This window comes from Pelophylax lessonae (genome assembly GCF_965119305.1).
Source record: "Pelophylax lessonae genome assembly, chromosome: 12".
Lineage (NCBI taxonomy): Eukaryota > Metazoa > Chordata > Amphibia > Anura > Ranidae > Pelophylax > Pelophylax lessonae.
In genome coordinates, this window is record NC_138779.1 from 139,893,683 (window position 1) to 139,921,265 (window position 27,583).

Genomic DNA, 27,583 nt, shown 5'->3' on the forward strand with positions numbered 1-27,583 from the left:
AATTGCTGTTAAATAGAATCAAATTGCTTTGAGAACCTCTTCTTGTTTGTCCTTTCCTAAGTGATGTGCTTTAGCATATGTCAAGAAGATGTACCTCTGTGCCTCTTTGAGAATATATAAATTACATACATACAGGAAACACAATTTCAGTATTTTCATTTGCAGCTAATAGTTACTTTTCATGTAACTATATCTATAAGCCATATATTGTATTTTAACCACTTGCTGACCAGTCACCGTAGTTTTACTGCAGCAGGTCGGCTCCATTACGCGAAATGATGTGCCTGATTTTTGCTTTGTGCAACAGATAGTGGGCCGCTGCCGGCTCACACACGCGCCGATTGGCCAGAGGGGGAGCCAATCAGCAGGTATGGCAGACGTGATATCCACTGGCTACCCACGATCACTCCCCATGGAGACAGAGCGGCAGTCTGCCTATGTAAACAAGGCAGACCGCTGTTTTGTCAGAGATAAACACAGGGTTCCAGTGTTCCTCCTATTTAGGTGTTCATCCAGTGAGTACAACCCCCATACAGTTAGAAAGCACTCCATAGGAGCACACTTAACCCTTTGGTCACCCCTGAGGTTAACCCCTTCCCTGCCAGTGTCATTAGTACAGTAACAGTGCATATTTTTAGCACGGATTACTGTATTAGTGTCACTGGTCCCCTAAAAGTGTCAAAAGTGTCAGGTGTCCGATCAGTCAGCCGCACTGTTGCAGTCCCTCTAAAAATCTCTGATCACCGCCGCCATTACTAGTAAAAAATAAATAAAAATGACATAAATCTATCCCCTAGTTTGTAGACGTGATAACTTTTGCGCAAATCAATCAATATACACTTATTGGGATTTCTTTTACCAAAAAAATGTGGCAGAATACATATTGGCCTAAATTTATGAAAAAAAAATGATTTTTGAATTATTTTTATTAGGTATTTTTTATGGCAGAAAGTAAAAAATATTGTTTTTTTTCGAAATTGTCGCTCTTTTTTTGCTTATAGCGCAAAATCTAAAAACCGCAGAGGTGATCAAATACCACCAAGAGAAAGCTCTATCTGTGGGAAAAAAAGACATCAATTTTATTTTGGTACAGCACTGTACGACCGCACAATTGTCATGGCAATGCAACATTGTTTGTACCTGTAGGAGGGCTGGGAAGCAACAGTGCACATTTTGCTTTTTTCTTCTACATACACTGACACTAGCTAAAAAAAAGATTGTGACCTTTGACACTGATCTTGACCTTTGACCCTAATCATGATCCTGACGCTTCAACTCATATCATGGCCTGATCTAACCATTTTATGTATCTTTGATGTTTTTTTTATGATTACTTTATTTATTTGGTTATTTTACGCACACATTTTTTTGTTTACACTCTTCTCCTTTGACTCTTAGTAAATGATACATCATATAATTTTTCTCAAAAACAGCACTGTCAGGGCACATCTCAGCACAGAGGTACACGTGCGTGTTCCAAGAAGTGAGCAGCCATGAGAGGTTGCTGGTTCATCTTTAGCTCCAATGTGCTCCTTGTCTCTTTGATCTTTGCCCTAATTCCTGTCACCAACTTAGCGGTGTTTTGGATTTCCTTTCTGCTTGACTTCCCATTGTGACCCCAGCTTGTTTTAGGGACTCTGCTTCACCAGTCACCTGTGTATACCGTTGGCCTGCCTTCTGACTATGCTTCTGCTTTGTCCTCCTGACTTCAATGTATGGCCTTGGCTCTGACTCCTGACCTCCCTTCTTTCTTTTTCTCTGTGTATGACCTCAGTTTGAACCTAGACCACGCTCTCCTGCTTCCAGTACCTCCATACCCACGTGATCCTGCACCTGCCACAGATGTCAACACACTGCTGCTGTTGTATATCACCTGCTCCTCCGCTTGGCTCTCCTGTTTATCTGATATCTGATTGGCATACCTACCGGTCAAGCGCTACCAGAAGCTTCACCAGCAAACCAGCCTAACCAGCACTAGTGCTTCTTTGGTTCTTGCACCCCCTATCACCAACTGAGGTGCTTGGACCTCAGCCCCAAGGAAGCCCCTACCATTACTCTGGTTTCCAACCAATCTATGTAACAAGCACAGGGCAGGGTTTATTTTAATCAAAGGCTATCATGTGATGATTTGATCAAAAGCCGGTTCCCCCAGAAGAATGCTAACTTTTGCCAATAAATTTGGCACCTCATAAGAAGTCCAACTTCCATGATGCCACATATATGTGTGAGCTCAGTGTAAACAAGTTAAACTGAGCTAACATTTTTACAAACAAACATTACATACACTGTTTACTGGTTTAACAAAGTGTGCTGGGTTTTCTAAAGAGCAAGTAAAAGAAGTAAATTCTATAATTGAATCTTGATGTGAGCAGTATTGAGCTTGAAGTGAAGTCGGCCGCTCCCGTTATCATTCAGTTGTATATATGTTTTGTTTATATGATGCAGGAAGGACTAAAAACAACTATTCAGCCTGCTAACTATGTATTTCTACAATAGAGACCTCTGTAGTTCTCCCAATACAAGAAGTACATTTATGACCTGATCTTTTGATTGTTCCTACAAAGGGTTTTAGGTCTACTGCCACGTTTTATCCCAAGATTCCCACTCTACCAAGTCTATTTTCTTCCATTAACGCCAGGCTGTGATTGGCATTTGAGGTTTTTTTTCCAATTTTCTCAGACCAGTATAAAGCATGGAATCAGGATCACTCTTGGTACACATTCAACCTTGTGTAATTTTACCTTCAGCTATTTGGCTATGTAACAGGCTTTTTTGAGCAGATGCCAACCTAAACATGTAAAAAAAGAGGTTGCCCCTTCTGTCTGGAAATGTTCATATGCATTATTACATATTTTTTTAAACTTAAAAATAGCAATGCAAGTAAAGAAAATAAATATAAAAGTTTACATTCTCTTCACCCAAAAACTATACAGAGAGAGAGAGATCAAGGCTGACATTAGTAACCTCTTTTTGATATATTAGTTGCCTGACTGTTTCTGAGTTTTGTAAGTATTTTATGAGTCACAAATCAGGATGCAATAAGTGATGTAAGAGCAAAATCAGAGCTGTACAGTATGTATGTTTTGTTTATGTGAATCAGAAAGTACTGAAAACAACTATTGTGAAAATGAACTAGGTCTACTCCGGAGACCACGATAGTTCTCCCAGTAGAAGCAGTACATTTATGCCCTCATCTTTGAAGTGTTCCCACAAAGGGCTGCAGCTCTACTGATTGACTTTATACCAAGATCCCCACTCTAACAATTTTATTTTCTTGATTTTCTTGATAATGATAGATTTTTTTTCCATCTTCTCACTTTCTTTTGAATAATAAACATACTGTACAATATTTTTTGAAAGTATGCTACCAGGCAACATAGTGTAAACACACAAGCAAACATTATTAGTAGGGTTGAGCGAACACGGACTGTTTTATTCGTGTTCGTACCGAATAATTGGATTTTTGTTACCCGAACACGGACCCGAAAACTTTACTGTATGTTCGGGTAAAAATCCGTGTTCGGTCATTTTATTTCCGGGTTTTGCATGCATTGGCGCGCTTTTCATGGCGGGCTTTCAACAGCCAATCAACAAGCGTTTAACTGGTGTGCCTAAGCCATCCCAGCCATGCCTACAAATGTATTAGTAGCTGTGATTGGCCGTCTGAAGCATGTGACCAAGTCTTTATAAGTTCGAGGCAGCGCCGCTGCAGCGTCATTCTGCTGTGTACTAGTTCAGGGACAGAGCACACATATACGTGCTGGCTGCTGATTAGGGACAGACAGGCAGGCAAAACTCATTTGTGTCCGCATAGAATTGAGGGACAGGTGGGAGTGTGTTAGGCAGGGCGAGTTGTAGGCATTTTAGGGAGAGAGTCTGCTGATTTTTAGGGTCAGTTTTCTACGATCGATTTTGCTGTGTGGGAGGGGTTTGCAGTGACCGATCTACGATCTTATCAATCCTTTTAGGGAGAGAGTCTGCTGATTTTTAGGGTCAGTGTGTTCTACAAACTACAATCGATATTGCTGTGTGGGGTGGGGTTTGCAGTGACCGATCTACGATCTTATCAATCCTTTTAGGGAGAGAGTCTGCTGATTTTTAGGGTCAGTGTGTTCTACAAACTACAATCGATATTGCTGTGTGGGGTGGGGTTTGCAGTGACCGATCTACGATCTTATCAATCCTTTAAGGGAGAGAGTCTGCTGATTTTTAGGGTCAGTGTGTTCTACAAACTACAATCAATATTGCTGTGTGGGGTGGGGTTTGCAGTGATCGATCTACGATCTTATCAATCCTTTTAGGGAGAGAGTCTGCTGATTTTTAGGGTCAGTGTGTTCTACAAACTACAATCGATATTGCTGTGTGGGGTTTGCAGTGACCGATCTACGATCTTATCAATCCTTTTAGGGAGAGAGTCTGCTGATTTTTAGGGTCAGTGTGTTCTACAAACTACAATCGATATGGCTGTGTGGGGTGGGATTTGCAGTCACCCGATCTACGATCTTATCAATCCTTTTAGGGAGAGAGTCTGCTGATTTTTAGGGTCAGTGTGTTCTACAAACTACAATCGATATTGCTGTGTGGGGTGGGGTTTGCAGTGACCGATCTACGATCTTATCAATCCTTTTAGGGAGAGAGTCTGCTGATTTTTAGGGTCAGTGTGTTCTACAAACTACAATCGATATTGCTGTGTGGGGTGGGGTTTGCAGTGACCTATCTACGATCTTATCAATCCTTTTAGGGAGAGAGTCTGCTGATTTTTAGGGTCAGTGTGTTCTACAAACTACAATCGATATTGCTGTGTGGGGTGGCATAGGAGATAGGCAGGTGTCAGTGGTCCACATCCATTTTGCTGTTTGTGGGGTGCAGTGAACACAATCTTTTTGGGGTGCAGTGAACACAATCTTTTTGGGGTGCAGTGAACACAATCTTTTTTGCCCACTGAGGAGGAGGGAGAAAAGTATTTTTCTATCAGGCACTGTGTGCAGCCTTTTTCCTTCAGCTGTGCTGTGCTGACTGATCATACACTGCTGTGTTCAGTTCACATGTGCTATTATTGAGTGGTTTCAAAAATCATACACTTTTTTTCTATTCCACTATTCAATATACAGCCTTGGGTTAAAAAAAATTAAATTGTGGCCTGCAGCAGTGCTGAATGATATTTGGGGTTTTTGGGGTTCATCTCATACTTCTGAAGATTTGAGGGTGCTGCCTGTTCCAAACTCCTCCTACTCCTCATCAAGCCTTTTAGGGGTACAAACAATAGTAATTGGGGCCTAGTGTGCTTCTGTACGTGTGAGATACATACACTTTTTTTGATCATATTTTCTATTCCGCTATTCAATAAAAACCTTTGGGGATCAGTTAAATTGCGGGATAGTCTGTGTTGGTACGTGTGAGATCCACCTTTCCAAGTTTTTGGGGTTCATCTCATACTTCTTAAGATTTGAGGGTGCTGCCTGTTCCATACTCCTCCTACTCCTCATCCAGCCTTTTAGGGGTACAAAAAATAGTAATTGGGGCCTAGTGTGCTTCTGTACGTGTGAGATAAATACACTTTTTTGGATCATATTTCCTATTCCGCTATTCAATAAAAACCTTTGGGGATCAATTAAATTGCGGGATAGTCTGTGTTGGTACGTGTGAGATCCACCTTTCCACGTTTTTGGGGTTCATCTCATACTTCTGAAGATTTGAGGGTGCTGCCTGGTCCATACTCCTCCTACTCCTCATCCAGCCTTTTAGGGGTACAAACAATAGTGATTGGGGCCTAGTGTGCTTCTGTACGTATTGAGATACATACACTTTTTTGATCATATTTTCTATTCCGCTATTCAATAAAAACCTTTGGGGATCAGTTAAATTGCGGGATAGTCTGCGTTGGTACGTGTGAGATCCACCTTTCCAAGTTTTTGGGGTTCATCTCATACTTCTGAAGATTTGAGGGTGCTGCCTGTTCCATACTCCTCCTACTCCTCATCCAGCCTTTTAGGGGTACAAACAATAGTAATTGGGGCCTAGTGTGCTTCTGTACGTGTGAGATACATACACTTTTTTTGATCATATTTTCTATTCCGCTATTCAATAAAAACCTTTGGGGATCAGTTAAATTGTGGGATAGTCTGTGTTGGTACGTGTAAGATCCACCTTTCCAAGTTTTTGGGGTTCATCTCATACTTCTGAAGATTTGAGAGTGCTGCCTGTTCCATACTCCTCCTACTCCTCATCCAGCCTTTTAGAGGTACAAACAATAGTAATTGGGGCCTAGTGTGCTTCTGTACGTGTGAGATACATACACTTTTTTTGATCATATTTTCTATTCCGCTATTCAATAAAAACCTTTGGGGATCAGTTAAATTGCGGGATAGTCTGTGTTGGTACGTGTGAGATCCACCTTTCCAAGTTTTTGGGGTTCATCTCATACTTCTGAAGATTTGAGGGTGCTGCCTGTTCCATACTCCTCCTACTCCTCATCCAGCCTTTTAGGGGTACAAACAATAGTAATTGGGGCCTAGTGTGCTTCTGTACGTGTGAGATACATACACTTTTTTGGATCATATTTCCTATTCCGCTATTCAATAAAAACCTTTGGGGATCAGTTAAATTGCGGGATAGTCTGCGTTGGTACGTGTGAGATCCACCTTTCCAAGTTTTTGGGGTTCATCTCATACTTCTGAAGATTTGAGGGTGCTGCCTGTTCCATACTCCTCCTACTCCTCATCCAGCCTTTTAGGGGTACAAACAATAGTAATTGGGGCCTAGTGTGCTTCTGTACGTGTGAGATACATACACTTTTTTTGATCATATTTTCTATTCCGCTATTCAATAAAAACCTTTGGGGATCAGTTAAATTGTGGGATAGTCTGTGTTGGTACGTGTAAGATCCACCTTTCCAAGTTTTTGGGGTTCATCTCATACTTCTGAAGATTTGAGGGTGCTGCATGTTCCATACTCCTCCTACTCCTCATCCAGCCTTTTAGGGGTACAAACAATAGTAATTAAGGCCTAGTGTGCTTCTGTACGTGTGAGATACATACACTTTTTTTGATCATATTTCCTATTCCGCTATTCAATAAAAACCTTTGGGGATCAATTAAATTGTGGGATAGTCTGTGTTGGTACGTGTGAGATCCACCTTTCCAGGTTTTTGGGGTTCATCTCATACTTCTGAAGATTTGAGGGTGCTGCCTGTTCCATACTCCTCCTACTCCTCATCCAGCCTTTTAGGTGTACAAACAATAGTAATTGGGGCCTAGTGTGCTTCTGTACGTGTAAGATACATACACTTTTTTGGATCATATTTCCTATTCTGCTATTCAATAAAAACCTTTGGGGATCAATTCCATTGCGGCATAGTCTGTGTTGGTACGTGTGAGATCCACCTTTCCAAGTTTTTGGGGTTCAACTCATACTTCTGAAGATTTGAGGGTGCTGCCTTTTCCATACTCCTCCTACTCCTTATCCAGCCTTTTAGGGGTACAAACAATAGTAATTGGGGCCTAGTGTGCTTCTGTACGTGTGAGATACATACACTTTTTTTGTTCTTATTTTCTATTCCGCTATTCAATAAAAACCTTTGGGGATCAGTTAAATTGTGGGATAGTCTGTGCTGGTACGTGTGAGATCCACCTTTCCAAGTTTTTGGGGTTCATCTCATACTTTTGAAGATTTGAGAGTGCTGCCTGTTCCATACTCCTCCTACTCCTCATCCAGCCTTTTAGGGGTACAAACAATAGTAATTGGGGCCTAGTGTGCTTCTGTACGTGTGAGATACATACACTTTTTTTGATCATATTTTCTATTCCGCTATTCAATAAAAACCTTTGGGGATAAGTTAAATTGCGGGATAGTCTGCGTTGGTACGTGTGAGATCCACCTTTCCAAGTTTTTGGGGTTCATCTCATACTTCTGAAGATTTGAGGGTGCTGCCTGTTCCAAACTCCTCCTACTCCTCATCCTGCCTTTAGGGGTACAAACAATAGTAATTGGGGCCTAGTGTTCTTCTGTACGTGTGAGATACATACACTTTTTTTGATCATATTTCCTATTCCGCTATTCAATAAAAACCTTTGGGGATCAATTAAATTGCGGGATAGTCTGTGTTGGTACGTGTGAGATCCAACTTTCCAAGTTTTTGGGGTTCATCTCATACTTCTGAAGATTTGAGGGTGCTGCCTGTTCCATACTCCTCCTACTCCTCATCCAGCCTTTTAGGGGTACACACAATAGTAATTGGGGCCTAGTGTGCTTCTGAACGTGTGAGATACATACACTTTTTTTGATCATATTTCCTATTCCGCTATTCAATAAAAACGTTTGGGGATCAATTAAATTGCAGGATAGTCTGTGTTGGTACGTGTGAGATCCACCTTTCCAAGTTTTTGGGGTTCATCTCATACTTCTGAAGATTTGAGGGTGCTGCCTGTTCCATACTCCTCCTACTCCTCATCCAGCCTTTTAGGGGTACAAACAATAGTAATTGGGGCCTAGTGTGCTTCCGTACGTGTGAGATACATACACTTTTTTATCATATTTTCTATTCCGCTATTCAATAAAAACCTTTGGGGATAAGTTAAATTGCGGGATAGTCTGCGTTGGTACGTGTGAGATCCACCTTTCCAAGTTTTTGGGGTTCATCTCATACTTCTGAAGATTTGAGGGTGCTGCCTGTTCCATACTCCTCCTACTCCTCATCCAGCCTTTTAGGGGTACAAACAATAGTAATTGGGGCCTAGTGTGCTTCCGTACGTGTGAGATACATACACTTTTTTTATCATATTTTCTATTCCGCTATTCAATAAAAACCTTTGGGGATCAGTTAAATTATGGGATAGTCTGCTTTGGTACGTGTGAGATCCACCTTTCCAAGTTTTTGGGGTTCATCTCATACTTCTGAAGATTTGAGGGTGCTGCCTGTTCCAAACTCCTCCTACTCCTCATCCAGCCTTTTAGGGGTACAAACAATAGTAATTGGGGCCTAGTGTGCTTCTGTACGTGTGAGATACATACACTTTTTTGGATCATATTTCCTATTCCGCTATTCAATAAAAACCTTTGGGGATCAATTAAATTGCGGGATAGTCTGTGTTGGTACGTGTGAGATCCACCTTTCCAAGTTTTTGGGGTTCATCTCATACTTCTGAAGATTTGAGGGTGCTGCCTGTTCCATACTCCTCCTACTTCTCATCCAGCCTTTTAGGGGTACAAACAATAGTAATTGGGGCCTAGTGTGCTTCTGTACGTGTGAGATACATACACTTTTTTGGATCATATTTTCTATTCCGCTATTCAATAAAAACCTTTGGGGATCAGTTAAATTATGGGATAGTCTGCTTTGGTACGTGTGAGATCCACCTTTCCAAGTTTTTGGGGTTCATCTCATACTTCTGAAGATTTGAGAGTGCTGCCTGTTCCAAACTCCTCCTACTCCTCATCCAGCCTTTTAGGGGTACAAACAATAGTAATTGGGGCCTAGTGTGCTTCTGTACGTGTGAGATACATACACTTTTTTGGATCATATTTCCTATTCCGCTATTCAATAAAAACCTTTGGGGATCAATTAAATTGCGGGATAGTCTGTGTTGGTACGTATGAGATCCACCTTTCCAAGTTTTTGGGGTTCATCTCATACTTCTGAAGATTTGAGGGTGCTGCCTGTTCCATACTCCTCCTACTTCTCATCCAGCCTTTTAGGGGTACAAACAATAGTAATTGGGGCCTAGTGTGCTTCTGTACGTGTGAGATACATACACTTTTTTGGATCATATTTCCTATTCCGCTATTCAATAAAAACCTTGGGGGATCAATTAAATTGCGGGATAGTCTGTGTTGGTACGTGTGAGATCCACCTTTCCAAGTTTTTGGGGTTCATCTCATACTTCTGAAGATTTGAGGGTGCTGCCTGTTCCATACTCCTCCTACTCCTCATCCAGCCTTTTAGGGGTACAAACAATAGTAATTGGGACCTAGTATGCTTCTGTACGTGTGAGATACATACACTTTTTGGATCATATTTCCTATTTCGCTATTCAATAAAAACCTTTGGGGATCAAATAAATTGCGGGATAGTCTGTGTTGGTACGTGTGAGATACACTTTTCCAATTTTTGGGGCGCATCTCATACTGCCAAGGATTTGAGGGTGCTTCAGTCTGCCTCCTGCCTGTTCCGAACTCCTCCTACTCCTCATCCTGCCTTTAGGGTACAAAAAATTGTAATCGGGGCCTAGATTGTGTTTGTACGTTTGAGGTACACCGTTTTGTAAAATTTCTCCTATTTCGCTATTCAATATACACCCTGTTTGAGTGTAAAAAATAAATTGCGGGATAGTCTGTACCGGTACATGTGAGATACACCCTTTTAAATTTGTTTGGCCCATCTCCTTCTACCGCCGAAGATTGCAGGGCGCTTCAGTTTTTGCCCCTGTTCCCAACTCCTCCTACTCCTCTTCCTCATCCTGCCTTTAGGGTACAAAAAATTGTAATCGGGGCCTAGATTGTGTTTGTACGAGTGAGATACACCGTTTTGTAAAATTTCTCCTATTCCGCTATTCAATATACACCCTGTTTGAGTGTAAAAAATTAAATTGCGGGATAGTCTGTACCGGTACATGTGAGACACACCTTTTTAAATTTGTTTGGCACATCTCCTTCTACCGCCGAGGATTGCAGGGCGCTTCAGTTTTTGCTCCTGTTCCCAACTCCTCCTACTCCTCTTCCTAATCCTGCCTTTAGGGTACAAAAAATTGTAATCGGGGCCTAGTCTGTGTTTGTACGTGTGAGATACACCGTATTATAACATTTTTCCTATTCCGCTATTCAATATACACCCTTTTGGAGTGTAAGAAAATTAAATTACGGCATAGTCTGTATCGGTACGTGTGAGATACACCTTTTAAATTTGTTTGGCGCATCTCCTTCCACCGCCAAGGATTGCAGGGCGCTTCAGTTTGCCTCCTGTTCCCAACTCCTCCTACTCCTCTTCCTCATGCTCCCTTTAGGGTACAAAAAATTTTAGTCGGGGCCTAGTCTGTGTTTGTACGTGTGAGATACACCGTTTTTTTTATCCTTTTTCCTATTCCGCTATTCAATATACACCCTTTTGGGGTAAAAAACATTAAATTGCGGCATAGTTTGCATATTTGACTGTCAGATACACCCGTGCGATACTGTTGTTGTTTTGTTCCGCTATTCAATAAACACCTTTCTAGGGCAAGATCATAAATTACAGAAATATGAGGAGACCGCCAAATAGGGGCCGTGGCCTGGGTCGTGGTGCTTCTGGTAGAGCTCCTTTTGCAAGGAGAGGACGTGGTCGATCTGTGCCAGCTACACGCACAAGTGAAACACCTTCCACAAGTGTGAGTAGGCGACAGAACCTGCAGCAGTATTTGGTAGGGCATAATGCGCCTCTAGACGTGATGAGGCTTAAAGAAGTACAGGCGATAGTAGATTGGGTTGCTGACAGTTCCTCCAGTTCCTTCACATTGTCTCCCACCCAGTCTACTGCAGAAAGGTCAGAGTTGGCACCTGCAGCCAATGTCCAACCGTCTTTCACCTCACCCCCTTGGAAATCAGGCAAGCAGTCTGAGCCCCAATCCATACAGCAGTCTCTTGTTCTTTTTGAGGACTCTGTCAGCAGGGTTTCCCAGGGCCATCCACCTAGCCCTGCCCCAGAAGTGGAAGAGATTGAGTGCAGCGATGCCCAACCACTTATTTCTCAAGATGAGTACATGCAAGGACCATCGCAGCACGTCTCTGATGATGACGAAACGCAGGTGCCAACTGCTGCGGCGTTCAGAATTGTGGAGACCGACAAGGAGGGCAGGGGTGAAGACTGGGTGGAAGATGATGTGGAGGACGATGAGGTCCTCGACCCCACATGGAATGAACGTCATGCAGGTGACCTGAGTAGTTTGGAGGAAGAGGCGGTGGTCGCACAGAGCCACCAGCACAGCAGAAGAGGGAGCAGGGTGCAGAAGCGGAGCGGCCGTGCCCTAGACACTACGCCCGCTACTGCCCAACGCAGCAAGGGAACGAGCGCACCAAAGTCCGCTCTAAGGAGTTCTCTAGCGTGGAAGTTCTTTATAAAATGTGCTGATGACAGGACACGAGTGGTTTGCACCCTGTGCAATCAGAGCCTGAAGCGAGGTATAAACCTTCTCAACCTGAGCACAACCTGCATGATCAGGCATCTAAGTGCAAAGCATTAGCTGCAGTGGAGTAGACACCTTCAAAACCAAGAAACGTCTCTGGCTCATCCTGCTTCCTCTTCTGCTGCAGTCTCGGCCACTCCAGCCACATCTGTAGTGATACCGGCACCTGCCACCCCGCAAACAGAGGATCTGTCAGCAACACCACCACCTGGGTCACCAACCGTCTCCACAATGTCTCGTGGAAGCGTTCAGCTTTCCATCTCCCAAACACTTGAGAGGAAGAGGAAGTACCCCCCTACCCACCCGCGATCCCTGGCTCTGAATGCCAGCATTTCAAAATTCTTGGCCTTTGAAATGCTGTCATTCCGTCTGGTGGAGACGCACAGTTTTAAAAACCTTATGTCGGTGGCTGTCCCACAGTACGTCGTGCAAAGCCGCCACTGCTTTTCCAGGCAAGCCATCCCTTCCCTGCACAACCAAGTGGGGGAAAAAATCAGGTGTGCACTGCGCAACGCCATCTGTGGCAAGGTCCACCTAACTAACGATATGTGGACCAGTAAGCACGGTCAGGGGCGTTATATCTCCCTAACGGCACACTGGGTAAATGCAGTGGCGGATGGGCCTGAGGCGGATAGCAATTTGGTGCATGTCCTTCCACCACCGAGGATTGCAGGGCGCTTCAGTTTGCCTCCTGTTCCTAACTCCTCCTACTCCGCTTCCTCATCCTCTACCGCCTCCTCATCCGGACAGCGTAACACCTTCACCACCAACTTCAGCACGGCCAGGGGTAAACGACAGCAGGCAGTTTTAAAACTTGCCTGTTTGGGGGACAAACCACACACCGCACAGGAGTTGTGGAGGAGCATGGAACAGCAGACAAATGAGTGGTTGCTGCCAGTGAGCCTCAAGCCCGGCCTGGTGGTGTGCGATAACGGGCGAAATCTCATAGCAGCTCTGGGCCTAGCCAGTTTGACGCACATCCCTTGCCTGGCGCATGTGCTGAATTTGGTGGTGCAGAGGTTCCTTAAAAACGACCCCGATATGTCAGAGCTGCTGCAGAAAGTGTGGGCCGTCTGTGCGCACTTTTGGCGTTCTCACCCTGCTGCTGCTCGCCTGTCAGCGCTGCAGCGTAACTTCGGCCTTCCCGCTCACCGCCTCATATGTGACGTGCCCACAAGGTGGAACTCTACCTTGCACATGCTGCAAAGACTGTGCGAGCAGCAGCAGGCCATAGTGGAGTTTCAGCTGCAGCACGCACGCGTGAGTCGCTCTGCGGAACAGCACCACTTCACCACCAATAACTGGGCCTCCATGCGAGACCTGTGTGCCTTGTTGCGCTGTTTTGAGTACTCCACCAACATGGCCAGTGCCGATGACGCCGTTCTCAGCTTAACTATCCCACTTCTATGCCCCCTTGAAAAAACAATTCGGGCGATGATGGAAGAGGATGTGGCACAGGATAAGGAGGAGGAGGAGGAGGATGAGGATGAGGAGGTAACATTTCCAAGGCTTTCAGGGCAGTCATTCGCAAGGGGCTCCGAGGGTGGGTTCCTGCACACACAAACGCCACGGACACAATTGTCCAGCAGGGGCACAGTTCTGGAGGATGAGGAGGAGGAGCTTGAGGAGGCGATGGAACCATGTTCACAGCAGGGTGGCACCCAGGCCAGCTCATGGCCATCACTGGTGCGTGGCTGGGGGGATACAGAGGACATGGACAATACACCTCCCACAGAGGACAGCCTTTCGTTGCCTCTGGGCAGCCTGGCACACATGAGCGATTACATGCTGGAGTGTCTCCACAACGACCGCCGAGTTGCCCACATTCTAACTTGTGCTGATTACTGGGTGGCCACGCTGCTGGATCCCCGTTACAAGGACAACGTACCGTCCTTAATTCACTCACTGGAGCGCGATCGCAAGATGCGCGAGTACAAGCGCACGCTGGTAGACGCGATGCTGTTGGCATTCCCACCTGACAGCGGGGCCACAGTGGAAGCACAAGGCAGAGGAGGAGGAGGAGGAAGAGGTCGCCAACGCAACCAGGGCACCGCCAGCACCTCAGAAGGCAGGGTTAGCATGGCCGAAATGTGGAAAAGCTTTGTCAGCACGCCACAACAAACAGCAGCACCAGCAGCTCATATGGAACGTCTTAGCAGGAGGCAGCATTTCACCAACATGGTGGAGCAGTATGTGTGCACACGCCTAGACGTACTGAATGAGGGGTCTGCCCCCTTCAACTTCTGGGTCTCCAAGTTGGGCACATGGCCTGAGCTTGCCCTTTACGCCTTGGAGGTGCTGGCGTGCCCAGCAGCCAGTGTATTATCTGAACGGGTATTTAGCACGGCTGGGGGCGTTATCACAGACAAGCGCAGCCGCCTGTCCAGAGACAATGTGGACAAGCTCACGTTCATTAAAATGAACCAGGCATGGATCCCACGGGACTTTTCCGTACCTTGTGCAGAATAGCGATGGATACCGACCTTACCCAGCCATTGTTCCATTTTTGCTCTTTCTCACTCTTTTGGGGTGTACCCTCATTTAAAATTTGTGAAAGAAGCAGTGTTGGCTACCTCGTCCTCCTCAGGGCCAGATTAACGTAGGGGCTATTGGAGCTGCAGCTACCTTTATATAGGCCCCGGGTTGGCCATATTCACTGTTACCGCTCTTCTGTCACTTGTAAACACAGAAGTCTGGCTTCTATGCTCGCTTCCCCAGGCAGCTCCCTCAGAACCTCCCCACACAGCACGAAGGCCAGACAAGGAGGGACAGTTGCCGATGCATGGATGTGTTTATGGGCTTCAGAGACAGCATCCCATGTGGAATTAGGCATGCATGGCTGCACCCTTCCTCCTCTGGGCGCATGCCAAGGCACGGCCCTTAAGGCCCTTCAAAATCCTCAGCACCAAGCCCATGATGCTCTTAATCCGGCCCTGGTCCTCCTCCACCGCCGCTTCCACCTACACCGCCCATAGGTGTGCGCAGCCTATTGCATTATATTATAATAAATACACATGCATGTGTTTGCCTACATGTACATGGCCCCGATACATTACTCTCCCTGCTGGCAAAGAGAAATAGAGCAGAGCAGGTCCGAGGAAGATCTTTCCCATCTCCTCACTGGCAAAAAGAGTGATAATGCTATGTGCCCTAGGTGATTAGGGTGTGCCCAGGTACACCCCCGGCACACCCTGTGCACACGCCTATGACACCGCCACATCCACCACTACCTCAACCTCCCTCCTACTCCATATGGGCCTCGTCCTTCAGAGATGAAGAACATTGTTTTATTTTTCTGTTTTTTTTTGTTGTTCTAAGTTATTTCCCTATCTATATTTGTTTGCAGAGCACTTGCCATGCTCTTAACTACGTTTTGCTGCCATTTGCAGCAGTCTAGCCCTTTCCATTGGTGTTTTAGAGCAATTTTAGTGCCTGAAAGTTCGGGTCCCCATTGACTTCAATGGGGTTCGGTGTCCGGGAAAAGTTCGGCAAAAGTCCGGGAAAAGTTCAGCGAAAGTCCGAACCCGCCGAACACGGAGATCCAGGTGTCTGCTCAACTCTAATTATTAGTAATTGAATAAAAGAAGAAGTATCACTTTCTTACAGTATTCACTTCCAAATAGGCCAAAGTACATATAGTGTTTTGTCCCATCTTGCTAGGTGTCTTGTGATGAAAGCGTGATGAAAGCAGTAATGTCATACAGGACACATCCCTTAGTGCATAGCCACCCAACACCACAGCTAGCAAGTAGGGATGATCGAACGGTTCGGGTCGACCATCGGTTCGACCCGAACATTGGGTGTTCGAAATTGGCCGAATTCCGAACTTTTTGCTGAAAAAGTTTGGAATTCGGCAACCAGAACCGACCAAAATGCAATGGGACAGGAAATGGGCTTTAAAAGCCCGTGATTGGACCAGAACCATCAGTAAAAGCCAATTGAGGGGGCAGGAGAATGCTAGGAATGTGATTGGAGTGACTAGGGGGTCCAGAGGCCAATCATTAGTGAATACGCCCCCCAGTATATAAGATAGCCCCGCCAAATTCCTAGCATTGTAATACAGGGACGTGGAAGAGAGTGGAAGCAGTTTTGTTACTCCTGCTTCAAAGTGTCATTTAGCAATTATTAGTGTGAGGAAAGGGATATCTAGTGTAGTTAGGGTGCTATTTTTCGCTTTAGTTAGATTCAAAAATCTAGTTTCTGTAGGGAAAGTGTTAAGGGCCAGGGTGACCGTAGTGTAGTGTAGGGTGAACTGACTCTGACTGCTATGGCAGGGTGACCAAACCCTTCCATTTCAGGGTGATCGCTATAGAGAAAAGATTGTTTCTCTTAGGTCACTTATAGAACAGCGATATGGCTTCTCGCCTGTCACCCTGCTTTTTGCTGCAGGCGTTTATAGGGCTTTTTTGAGGACATGTTTGGAGTCAGGCATGACATCTGAACTTCTGTATAGGGGTATATATATATACACACACATGTATGTATATATACACATACACATATATAGGTGTGAAAGTAGCAGAAACCTATGCTTGCGCTAATGAAATAATTAACAGGCATATGGCTCCGCTCCTATCACACCTATATATGTGTATGTGTATAAATACATATAAGTGTGTGTGTATATATACCCCTATACAGAAGTTCAGATGTTTTGCCTTCCTCCAAAGACCCCAAAAAAATGCCCCAAAAAAACGCCTGCTGCAAAAACACACCTGGGCGTTTTTGTAGCTGGCGTTTTTTTTGGCATTTTTTTGGGGTCTTTGGAGGCAGGCAAAACATCTGAACTTCTGTATAGGGGTATATATAAACACACACTTATATGTATTTATACACATACACACATATAGGTGTGAAAGGAGAGAAGCCATACGGGTGTTAATTATTTCATTAGCGCAAGCATAGTGTTCTGCTACTTTCACACCTATATATGTGTATGTGTATATATACATATATGTGTATGTGTATATATACATATAAGTGTGTGTGTGTATATATACCCCTACACAGAAGTTCTGATGTTATGCCTGCCTCCAATAACCCCCAAAAAATGCCCAAAAAATCGCTTGCTACAAAACCGGCAAGGTGTGAAAATAGCGGAGCCACATCCCTGTTCTATATTAATTCTAATACAAACAATCTTTTTTTTTCTGGTTCTGGACATGCTACGGAGCTGAAACTTCACAGGTACACTTTTTAGACCTCCCCAGACACTAAATCCAATTTTTTCAATAATTTTTTCAATAATTGGCTCTCTATCAAAAATGACAATTTTTAAGAACTTTTTTTTGTGCGATTAATAGTCTCTGGGGCATGACCCAGAACCCTAGGCACTTTTTAGGGGCATTTATTGGGTTTTAGGGTTTCAAAATGGGGTTTTTTGATTACCGAAGTTCGGGTCCCATTGATTTCAATGGGGTTCTGAAATCCGGGCCGAACTTTCTGGAAATTCGGGTGTTCTGGTCGAACCAAACTTTTCAAAAGTTCGATCATCCCTACTAGCAAGGAGACAATGACTTTGTTGGCAAGCACCTGTCTCTGGCTCCCAACACTTGCCTGAGGCAGGGCCGTTACAAGGGTTGGGCAGGAGGGGCGGTTGCCCTGGGTGCAATGGCTTATTGCAGGGATGGGGGGGCGCCTTGACCCTAACCCTAAGGGAAGAGGGGCGCAGTTTGGCATCCTTGCCCTGGGCGCTGGATGACCTTGTCCCGGCACTGGCCTGAGGTAAGCACCAAAAAGAGGAAGCAAAGGGGTGAGACTGCCTGTCGCTGGTTCTCAGTAAAAAAAATAATTATAATGCAAAACATAGTATTATAATAGAATTTAAATAATTGTATACAAAATTTATTGAACAAAAGTAATACCCATGCCCTCTGTGGTGTAATATGATGTAGCATTTTGGAGAAAAGATACAAAAATCCCTTAGTGTATAGTATAAATTTTTATGTACAGTATACATAGGAAACAAAAAAAAAAAAAGAAAAACACTTTTTTTCCACACAACACAGACACTAAACATAAGAACAAAAGAACGCATGCGGATCACAGGAATGACCCACTTTCTCAAGAATGATACACATTAACAAAATGCATGAGTCACATAGGCAGCCCTGTTACCTGGGCTTGTGATCAATGGGTTGTCTCACTCTCATGCCCTAAAAGTGGCCATACGTGGATCAAAATTCAGCTGGTTCAGCAGGGAACTGGACGAATTTCGATCCATGCTTGGGCATGCTGATTGCCCAGTTAATGCCGATTAACAAAAGTTAATCTACCGATCGGATTCTGTACGACCAGCCTGTTGGGTTTTTCCCAAACAATAAGTGCCACCAGCTATAGCCAACACTGATCAGTGTGTTCTGATGGAGGGGAAGGCTGTCCACTTTGAGAATGCAATAGAACAGCAGGAGTGATTCCCCCACCCACCTCCAAGGTGTGGATGGGGAAATCAGATCTTTTTTTTTTTTCATTCAACCTGCTGGTTGAACAAAAAAAGAAAAATGATTAATACATGGGCAGCTTTAGGGTAGGACCATACTATATATAAAGGCATACATTATATGGCAAAATGTTTGCAGACACCAGACCATCAGCTTGATGGACATCCCTTTAAAATACCAAGGGCATTTTAAAGCTATACCAGCTATACACTTTTGATAAGGCTTTTCACAAGATTTGGGAGTGTGTCTTTTGGATTTCTGTGCATGTGCATAAATGCTGCCAGCTTCTGGCAGATTCTAACTTTACCATACGGCAGCGTTTTTTTGTGCACGTGCACAAATGCACCATGTAGGAATGTGTTCCTTAAGGCCTACCTAAGGCAGTTTAAAGAAAATTCACTGACTTGAGTAAACCAGAATCTGGAGCATCTGTGCATGGCAACCAAGCAGCTTCTATCCTTCATATTCAAAGCTTAAAGAGGAAGTAAACTTCCTCTGCAAGCATTTACCTATAGGTAAGCCTATAATAAGGCTTACCTATAGGTAGTGTAAATATCTCCTAAACGTGTATCGTTTAGGAGATATTTACATGAAATGCAGCCGGTGACATCACTGGCGCATGCGTTCTGAAGGAACAGCCACGGGTACCGTTTCTTTCGAGCTCCGTACAATGAATGACAGCTGTGACAGTGGGAGTGACGTCATTGCGGCTCTGGCAAATCACAGCGGCAGAGCCCGCGAACCCAGATAAAACTCCAGAGGAAATTTCAGCGCTGACACCGGTGTGTGGGCGCCGCTGTGGGGGCTTTGTTCTAAGGTAAATATTACATAATGAGCTAGTATTCTATGCATACTAGCTCATTATGCCTTTGTCTTACAGGGTTTTACTTATTTTTTTTTTTCAGTCATTTACAACCTCTTTAACTAAACAAGCTGAAACTTTTTACATAGGTACATAGTTGGTGAGGTTGAATAAAGACACCATTACACAAGTTTGACCTGTGTTAGTGTTTTGTGTGTGTGCGCGCGTGTGCTTGTTTTACTACTGTTTCCTATATCCCTTTATATTGTGTTCACTGAGATACTCTTCTAAAAGTTTTTTTTTTTTTTAAGATTTATGACACTCCTTGCTGATACCACCAGGTGAGGAAGGGGGTGCTACATCTTTGTTATTCTAACAGTAAAAAACCCATTATGCAGTTTAAGATTAGACTGCTTCCCAACCAACTTCATTGAGTGACCACGTGTCTTCTCAAGAGACACAAAACTGAATTTCTTTATCTCTATGCTAGAATCATTGTTTAGATATTTGCATTTTGTGATCATATCGCCTCCAGTCCTCTTTATTCATTTTTTGTACTTCTCTAGACTCTCTTCAGTTTCACCACATCCTTCCTGAGAACTGGAGACCAGAAATGTATGGCATACTTGAGATGTGACCTGACCAGAGTTGTGTAAAATGGTAGAATTATAATCCTAGCTTTTGATTAGATACTGTACCCATTTGATGCATGCTAAAAATCTACTAGCCTTGTTTGCTGCAGCTTTACATGCATGCTATTGCTGAGCCTGTGATCTACTAGGACAAGGACTAGCCTATTTGGTTGTCATGCACAGCTGATACAGATTCTGGCTGCTTCAGTCTTAGTAAATTTCAGTATTCTGTGCTAGGTGTGTGGAATACTGAATTTGAATCTGCCTAATCACTGAGAACTCTTATCCCAGTGGGATGGGCCATGTTTCAATATAAAATATTTGGATCATGCTTCTGAAAGGGTGTTTGACTTTGTCTTTAGGCTTTTGCTTAAGTTGCTTAAGTTTGGAGTCCTGGGTAGCAACCCAGACGTTGAGGGTATTATCTGATTCTAACCCAAGCTGGAAACAATGGAGCATACATGGGAGTCCCCACTGGTCTGAATCCTGCAGTTATCTGCCTAGTGCACAGAGAACACTGGATTCTTTGTTTTGTGTGAAGCTACTACCAGTCTGCTTTGTTTCCACTTAGTACGTTAGAGCACCCACCCATTCATTCTGAGAAGCTGTTTTACCTTTTGGGTTTTCCACTGAGTTTCCAAGTTTCACAATAAAGCCTTGACATGTATTAAGGATTTGGGCTGTCTATCTTTCCTGGAACTAGGTGAATGCAATGTCTAAGGATAAAGTTATCTCAATTAAGGGATCCGCTTTACCATTTAAGACCCAGCTAAATGGAGGCAGTGCCACAGGAATGTATATGGTTAAGGTTCAGTTGCTATACAGAAAATGAGTAGTAAAAAAAAGGTTAAGGTTCAGTTGCTATACAGAAAATGAGTAGTAAAAAAAGGTATTATACCCATTTACCTAATATTGGGGCTTAAGTAAGTATTAGGAAGAATAGATCAAGTTAATGCCAATGTTTAGCATTTACTCTTATCCCAGTTCTATATCTTGCTCGTATTCAAAGATGTCTTCCATGTCTTCAACTAACAGCATATTTAGTTCAGTTAAAATAACATCCAAAGCCTGGAAAAAAATGCATAAATATTAATTTCAGTAAATATTAGAATTCTAGTAAGTAAAAGCTTTTTCTGCTAGAAGTCTGAAAGTAGGAATTGTGTAGTAGATGGTGAAATTTAGGAGGACATGAGAAGCATTTCCTAGTACCTCTCAGCCTTCAGCTACACCTGTTTCTGCACACTATGATAAGCAGTGCAGTGATAAGGATTGCTTCCGTGCTGTTTACAGAGTATTACTAAAGCTGTAACGGGCTAGAAGATGGCAACAAAAAAAGCTACCCTTAGCAAAAGAAATCTTGTGTACATTTCTAACATGGCAATTGGATTTCTACTTTGATTTTTTTCAAATGTCTATAAACTATACAGAGGCAATGGTTACTAAGCTACTGGAGTAATAAGCATTTTTTTTTTTTTAGATGTCGCAATAAATGTAAAGCATAACTTATATAGAATAATGTAGAGTATGTGTTCCCCTTGTTTCACAATAGAATAATTCTTTAAGCTCTGATAATATTTATAATTATGTGTAATATCTACAAATGTACAATACCTGACATACGTATGTTTATTATCAACCTCACTCATCATTCATCTTAAACTGACCAGTGGAACTAAACGAAAAAAACAACAAAACAAATAGATTACTTCATTCACACAAATTATGTGGATAGAAGAATTCCCCCTACTGGGATATTGTATTCTGACAGTGACACCCGCTAGTTGTATAGTTCAGGTCTGGTGTCCTGGTGTTTATTGTTCTAACAATTTTTGTTCTTCTTTAAGGTAGGTTCAGATGAAATAACAGTTTTCTGTGTGCAAAAAAGTATATGTAATGGAAAAGGTTATTCTTTAAAATATGATCCTTTGTCCTGAAGTTTATGTTTGCTTGTGAGACCTGTGGCATAACAATTAGGAATATTTTGTGGGTATAAGTAACGTAACACATGTGTGTAGCTTTACAGCATTAAGTCACAGGTTTTATTTAATCATCTCCTTTAAACGATTCCCACTATAGGGTTTTGCATATGGGGTTGGTGCCTCAGTTCAAAATTGGGACTTTATGGGCTTAATATGTGTGAGTTCATAAGAAAATATTCATTTTACTTAAAAGATAATTTATTATATGTTAACCATATAATGTAACAATATTCAATAAGGTTTTTCAAAGAATTCATGTATATTATATATACTGTGTGGGTTACAGACCCATAGGTGATTGTGAGTAGAAGAGAAAGAAGGAAGTAGTGACAATGTGCTTAGGGTGACAATCACTAGCTCTCTATTGTTCCACGCTTGGGTGAAGCGTCGGATCCATAGGGAGGATGTTTCAAAGTCCTACGCGTTTCGGCCGTTAGGCCTTTATCAAGGGAGGTGTGTCACCACATCTGGAATATATTAAATGAAATATTTAAGTATGTATTTTTTAAGCCAGTCGGAATATTTTTCCTTTGGTCATATAATAAAAAAAAAAAAAAAAAAAAAAAAAGGACGTACTTTGTTAGGAAAAAGATTCTGCCTCTGGTTTCTGTCTCAGGTCCTTATCTATCACATATGAATCGTGTAGTCACTGCTGCTAGAGTATAATTTGAAGAGTGTAAGTTTGTTTTCAAGATATATATTTTGATAAATTTTAAATTTTGGTATCTGTTTAGGTACTCACTTGGTTGGTTCATATATTTATTTTTGGCCAGGGAGCATCTAATAATGTCCTTGTTCTGATCCAATCTGGATTAAGATGTGAATATGTTAACATTTTAGTAATATGATTATTTTGGCATTATGTATCTTTGGTTTTGTACTTACTTGTATTTCCTAAAAGGAATCACTAGGTGGCACTGTGGTGTTTACAAAGTCCCCTCCTATTCTATCTGTATAGATAGAAGGGGGAAAGTATAATTATACTTGCATATATTTTAAGAACCATCAATGCTTAAAATAGCATTGTGGTTACTTACTTTTCGTGTTTTCCAAGGAAGGTTTTTCTCTTGAGCAGCAGGTCCGGGCGTCCTCACTCTCCCTCTGGTCCGAGGGAAGTGGCGCCCTATTCGATTCCCGGCCTATTTATGTCCGCTGTGCGCATGCGCAGATAGGCGCAATGACGTTGCTTCCGGGTTTTGTATGACGCGGCGCGGGTGCGCGCGCATCCTGTCATAGAGATTGCGGGTCTGATCTCAGAGCGGCCGCCGACACAGGAGAGAAGGCTAAAACCCTGGAGAGGGATTTTGCAGTTTGATGGAATATACTGCTAGCCTCTTGTAGCCCCGATTATTAGCAATATCGGGGTTACCTGTGCCGGATGTGATCGATAAGGAGTCGGAGATTGCCAGAGTATCTAAATTTTCTGAACAAAGGCGTGATGCAATATTTTAAGTGCAATATAGTATCTTAAATATATAAATAATAAACAATTATTTACAACAACTTTTTTTTGACAAATCCAATGATTGTCTTAACAGTGGTACATGTTATTTGTTTTTTTACACAGCAATTAGATATTTAAGACAGGTCAGTATTGGATCAATTAGGGGGGGCCTGGTATGGCATATATGTGGGGCCCAGATTTTAATTGGGTATTATGTGCCAGCATAAAGGATTGTCACCTTTAGAAAAAAATCGCACAAATTCCCACCATTAAATACAAACCCCACAATTGCCTTATTTGTTAGACAAACATCCAAAGAAATCGAGCAAATATCGAAAAAAACCAAAACCAACAATATAAATCAACAACAAAGAAAGGCCCTGAGGGAACTCCAAGAGAACAATGAAATCACAATAAAACCCTCGGATAAAGGGGGTAATGTCGTAATAATGAATACAGAACATTACAAACAAATGTGTCTAAAGATACTGGAGAACAAAAAATGTTACCAGATCATCTCACCTGTAATGATAGAAAAATACAACCAGGAATTCTACCGGCTTGTAGACAGAGCATTCAACCAGAAGATAATATCTCAAACATTATGGGAATTCATTAGAACACAGCACCCCAGGACCCCCACGTTCTACTCATTACCAAAGATCCATAAAAACGCAATTGATCCACCAGGACGTCCAATAATCTCTGGCAATGGTAACATCACAGAGAAAGTAAGCCAGGTCATTGATGCCTACCTTAAACCATATGTGACACAACTGACCTCCCACACTAAAGATACACTTCACTTATTACAAATATTGGAAGGTCTAACAGTACCAAAAGATGCCTTACTTGTTACAATTGATGTGGAGAGCCTATATAACAACATACCCCACTCCAAGGGGTTAAAGGCGGTAGAAAAGATACTCACCCAACAAAGCGATTACGATAGAAACTTCAGTGAATTTATCCTCAACATGCTGTCATTTATTCTAAGACATAATACATTCTCTTTTTGTGGAACATACTATGTACAGGTCTGCGGGGTTGCGATGGGTACAAGCTGTGCACCCTCGTATGCCAACCTATACCTGGGCGACTGGGAACACGAATTCCTAACGTCAGAGGAAAACATAACGTATACCCAGAATATCATGCTATGGCAGAGATACCTGGACGATGTCTTCATGATATGGAATGGACCAGAAAATCAAATCAAAAAATGCCTAGATCAAATGAACAGGAACAGCCACAATATGTATTTCACCATGACACAGGATAAAAACAAAATCGCATTCCTCGATACATACATTTACAAAGATGACAGAGGAAACATAATGACCACATTATACAGGAAAGAAACCGCCGGCAACACCATACTCCACGCCAGTAGCTTTCATCCAGAACCATTAAAAAACTCTATTCCATTCAGCCAATTTCTCTGATTAAAAAGGAATTGTACAAAAGAATTTGAATTCCAACAAGAAGCGAACAAACTAAACCAAAGACTACGAGATCGAGGCTATACCAAAACCTGCCTGAGAAAAGCCTTCAATAAAGTCAAAAAAATGGACAGACAAGAGATCCTATACAAAAAAGATTCCTCGAAGACTGACACCACCACCCAACCAACGAGAATAATCATGAGATATTCAAACGAACATCAATCCATCAGAAAAATCTTACAAAAAAATTGGTCGATCCTTACCGAGGATCCTACAATAAAAGACCTAATCTCAGAAAACCCCATGATTACCTATAGAAAAACTCAGTCGCTACAACAATCCTTGGTACACAGTGAACTAAAGAACAGAAGAGACCCATGTAAAACTAAGGGTACTTACCCATGTGGATCATGCGCACAGTGTAGCGTCATAAAAAAATCCACACATAAAATATTACCCAATGGTGAACTCTTCAACCCCAAACATTACGCCAACTGTAAAACCAAAGGCGTAGTGTACCTGATGGAATGCGAATGCGGCAGCTTTTATGTCGGTAAAACGCGACAAGAATTTGGCCTCAGGGTGAATCAGCACATGCATAGCATGCAAATAAGTAATTTTTACCTCCCATTAGGTCGTCATGTGGCTAATATCCACAAAAACAGGATGCCAAAAGTGACTTTTTCCACATTAGATAGAATACATATTCCAATAAGAGGGGGGGACTGGAATAAGACCCTCCTCCAGATGGAATTAAGATGGATTAAAAAATTGAACGCCGCTCAACCACCAGGATTAAACGAAAATACAAGCTATCGCCCATTCCTGGAAGGATTCTCATCCGGCAAAACAGATTAAAAAGGAAAAGGACAAAAAACTCTACGAAACCACTCCCCCCAATCCAATAAAATACAAAAAACCACAACAAAAAATCTGACTATCTCCAACTCTAAAATTGGCCCCCCATGGTCGCACATAATACCCAATTAAAATCTGGGCCCCACATATATGCCATACCAGGCCCCCCCTAATTGATCCAATACTGACCTGTCTTAAATATCTAATTGCTGTGTAAAAAAACAAATAACATGTACCACTGTTAAGACAATCATTGGATTTGTCAAAAAAAAGTTGTTGTAAATAATTGTTTATTATTTATATATTTAAGATACTATATTGCACTTAAAATATTGCATCACGCCTTTGTTCAGAAAATTTAGATACTCTGGCAATCTCCGACTCCTTATCGATCACATCCGGCACAGGTAACCCCGATATTGCTAATAATCGGGGCTACAAGAGGCTAGCAGTATATTCCATCAAACTGCAAAATCCCTCTCCAGGGTTTTAGCCTTCTCTCCTGTGTCGGCGGCCGCTCTGAGATCAGACCCGCAATCTCTATGACAGGATGCGCGCGCACCCGCGCCGCGTCATACAAAACCCGGAAGCAACGTCATTGCGCCTATCTGCGCATGCGCACAGCGGACATAAATAGGCCGGGAATCGAATAGGGCGCCACTTCCCTCGGACCAGAGGGAGAGTGAGGACGCCCGGACCTGCTGCTCAAGAGAAAAACCTTCCTTGGAAAACACGAAAAGTAAGTAACCACAATGCTATTTTAAGCATTGATGGTTCTTAAAATATATGCAAGTATAATTATACTTTCCCCCTTCTATCTATACAGATAGAATAGGAGGGGACTTTGTAAACACCACAGTGCCACCTAGTGATTCCTTTTAGGAAATACAAGTAAGTACAAAACCAAAGATACATAATGCCAAAATAATCATATTACTAAAATGTTAACATATTCACATCTTAATCCAGATTGGATCAGAACAAGGACATTATTAGATGCTCCCTGGCCAAAAATAAATATATGAACCAACCAAGTGAGTACCTAAACAGATACCAAAATTTAAAATTTATCAAAATATATATCTTGAAAACAAACTTACACTCTTCAAATTATACTCTAGCAGCAGTGACTACACGATTCATATGTGATAGATAAGGACCTGAGACAGAAACCAGAGGCAGAATCTTTTTCCTAACAAAGTACGTCTTTTTTTTTTTTTTTTTTTTTTTTATTATATGACCAAAGGAAAAATATTCCGACTGGCTTAAAAAATACATACTTAAATATTTCATTTAATATATTCCAGATGTGGTGACACACCTCCCTTGATAAAGGCCTAACGGCCGAAACGCGTAGGACTTTGAAACATCCTCCCTATGGATCCGACGCTTCACCCAAGCGTGGAACAATAGAGAGCTAGTGATTGTCACCCTAAGCACATTGTCACTACTTCCTTCTTTCTCTTCTACTCACAATCACCTATGGGTCTGTAACCCACACAGTATATATAATATACATGAATTCTTTGAAAAACCTTATTGAATATTGTTACATTATATGGTTAACATATAATAAATTATCTTTTAAGTAAAATGAATATTTTCTTATGAACTCACACATATTAAGCCCATAAAGTCCCAATTTTGAACTGAGGCACCAACCCCATATGCAAAATTTTACCCGGGATGATGGCTAAACCCAACTAAAAAGTTCTTTAGGAATCACACACCTACACAATCCCACTATAGGGTAGAATTTGGCCATGCCTATGTGTGTGTGTTCCAGAACATTTCTGGATTCTATTACAAGGTGCTCAATGTTTTGAAAAAA

General features: G+C 42.4%; 1 protein-coding gene across 1 annotated transcript in view; it reads right to left on the reverse strand.

Annotated features, from left to right (window-relative positions):
• Positions 1-20,885: 20,885 nt before the first annotated feature.
• Positions 20,886-27,583, reverse strand: part of LOC309568453 (uncharacterized protein) — a 90,251-nt gene continuing 83,553 nt past the window's right edge. Inside the window, exon 12 of the mRNA XM_082274124.1 lies at positions 20,886-21,094. Within this exon, the coding sequence (XP_082130250.1) occupies positions 21,002-21,094 (93 nt within the window). The 3' untranslated portion in view covers positions 20,886-21,001. The remainder of the gene's footprint in view (positions 21,095-27,583) is intronic.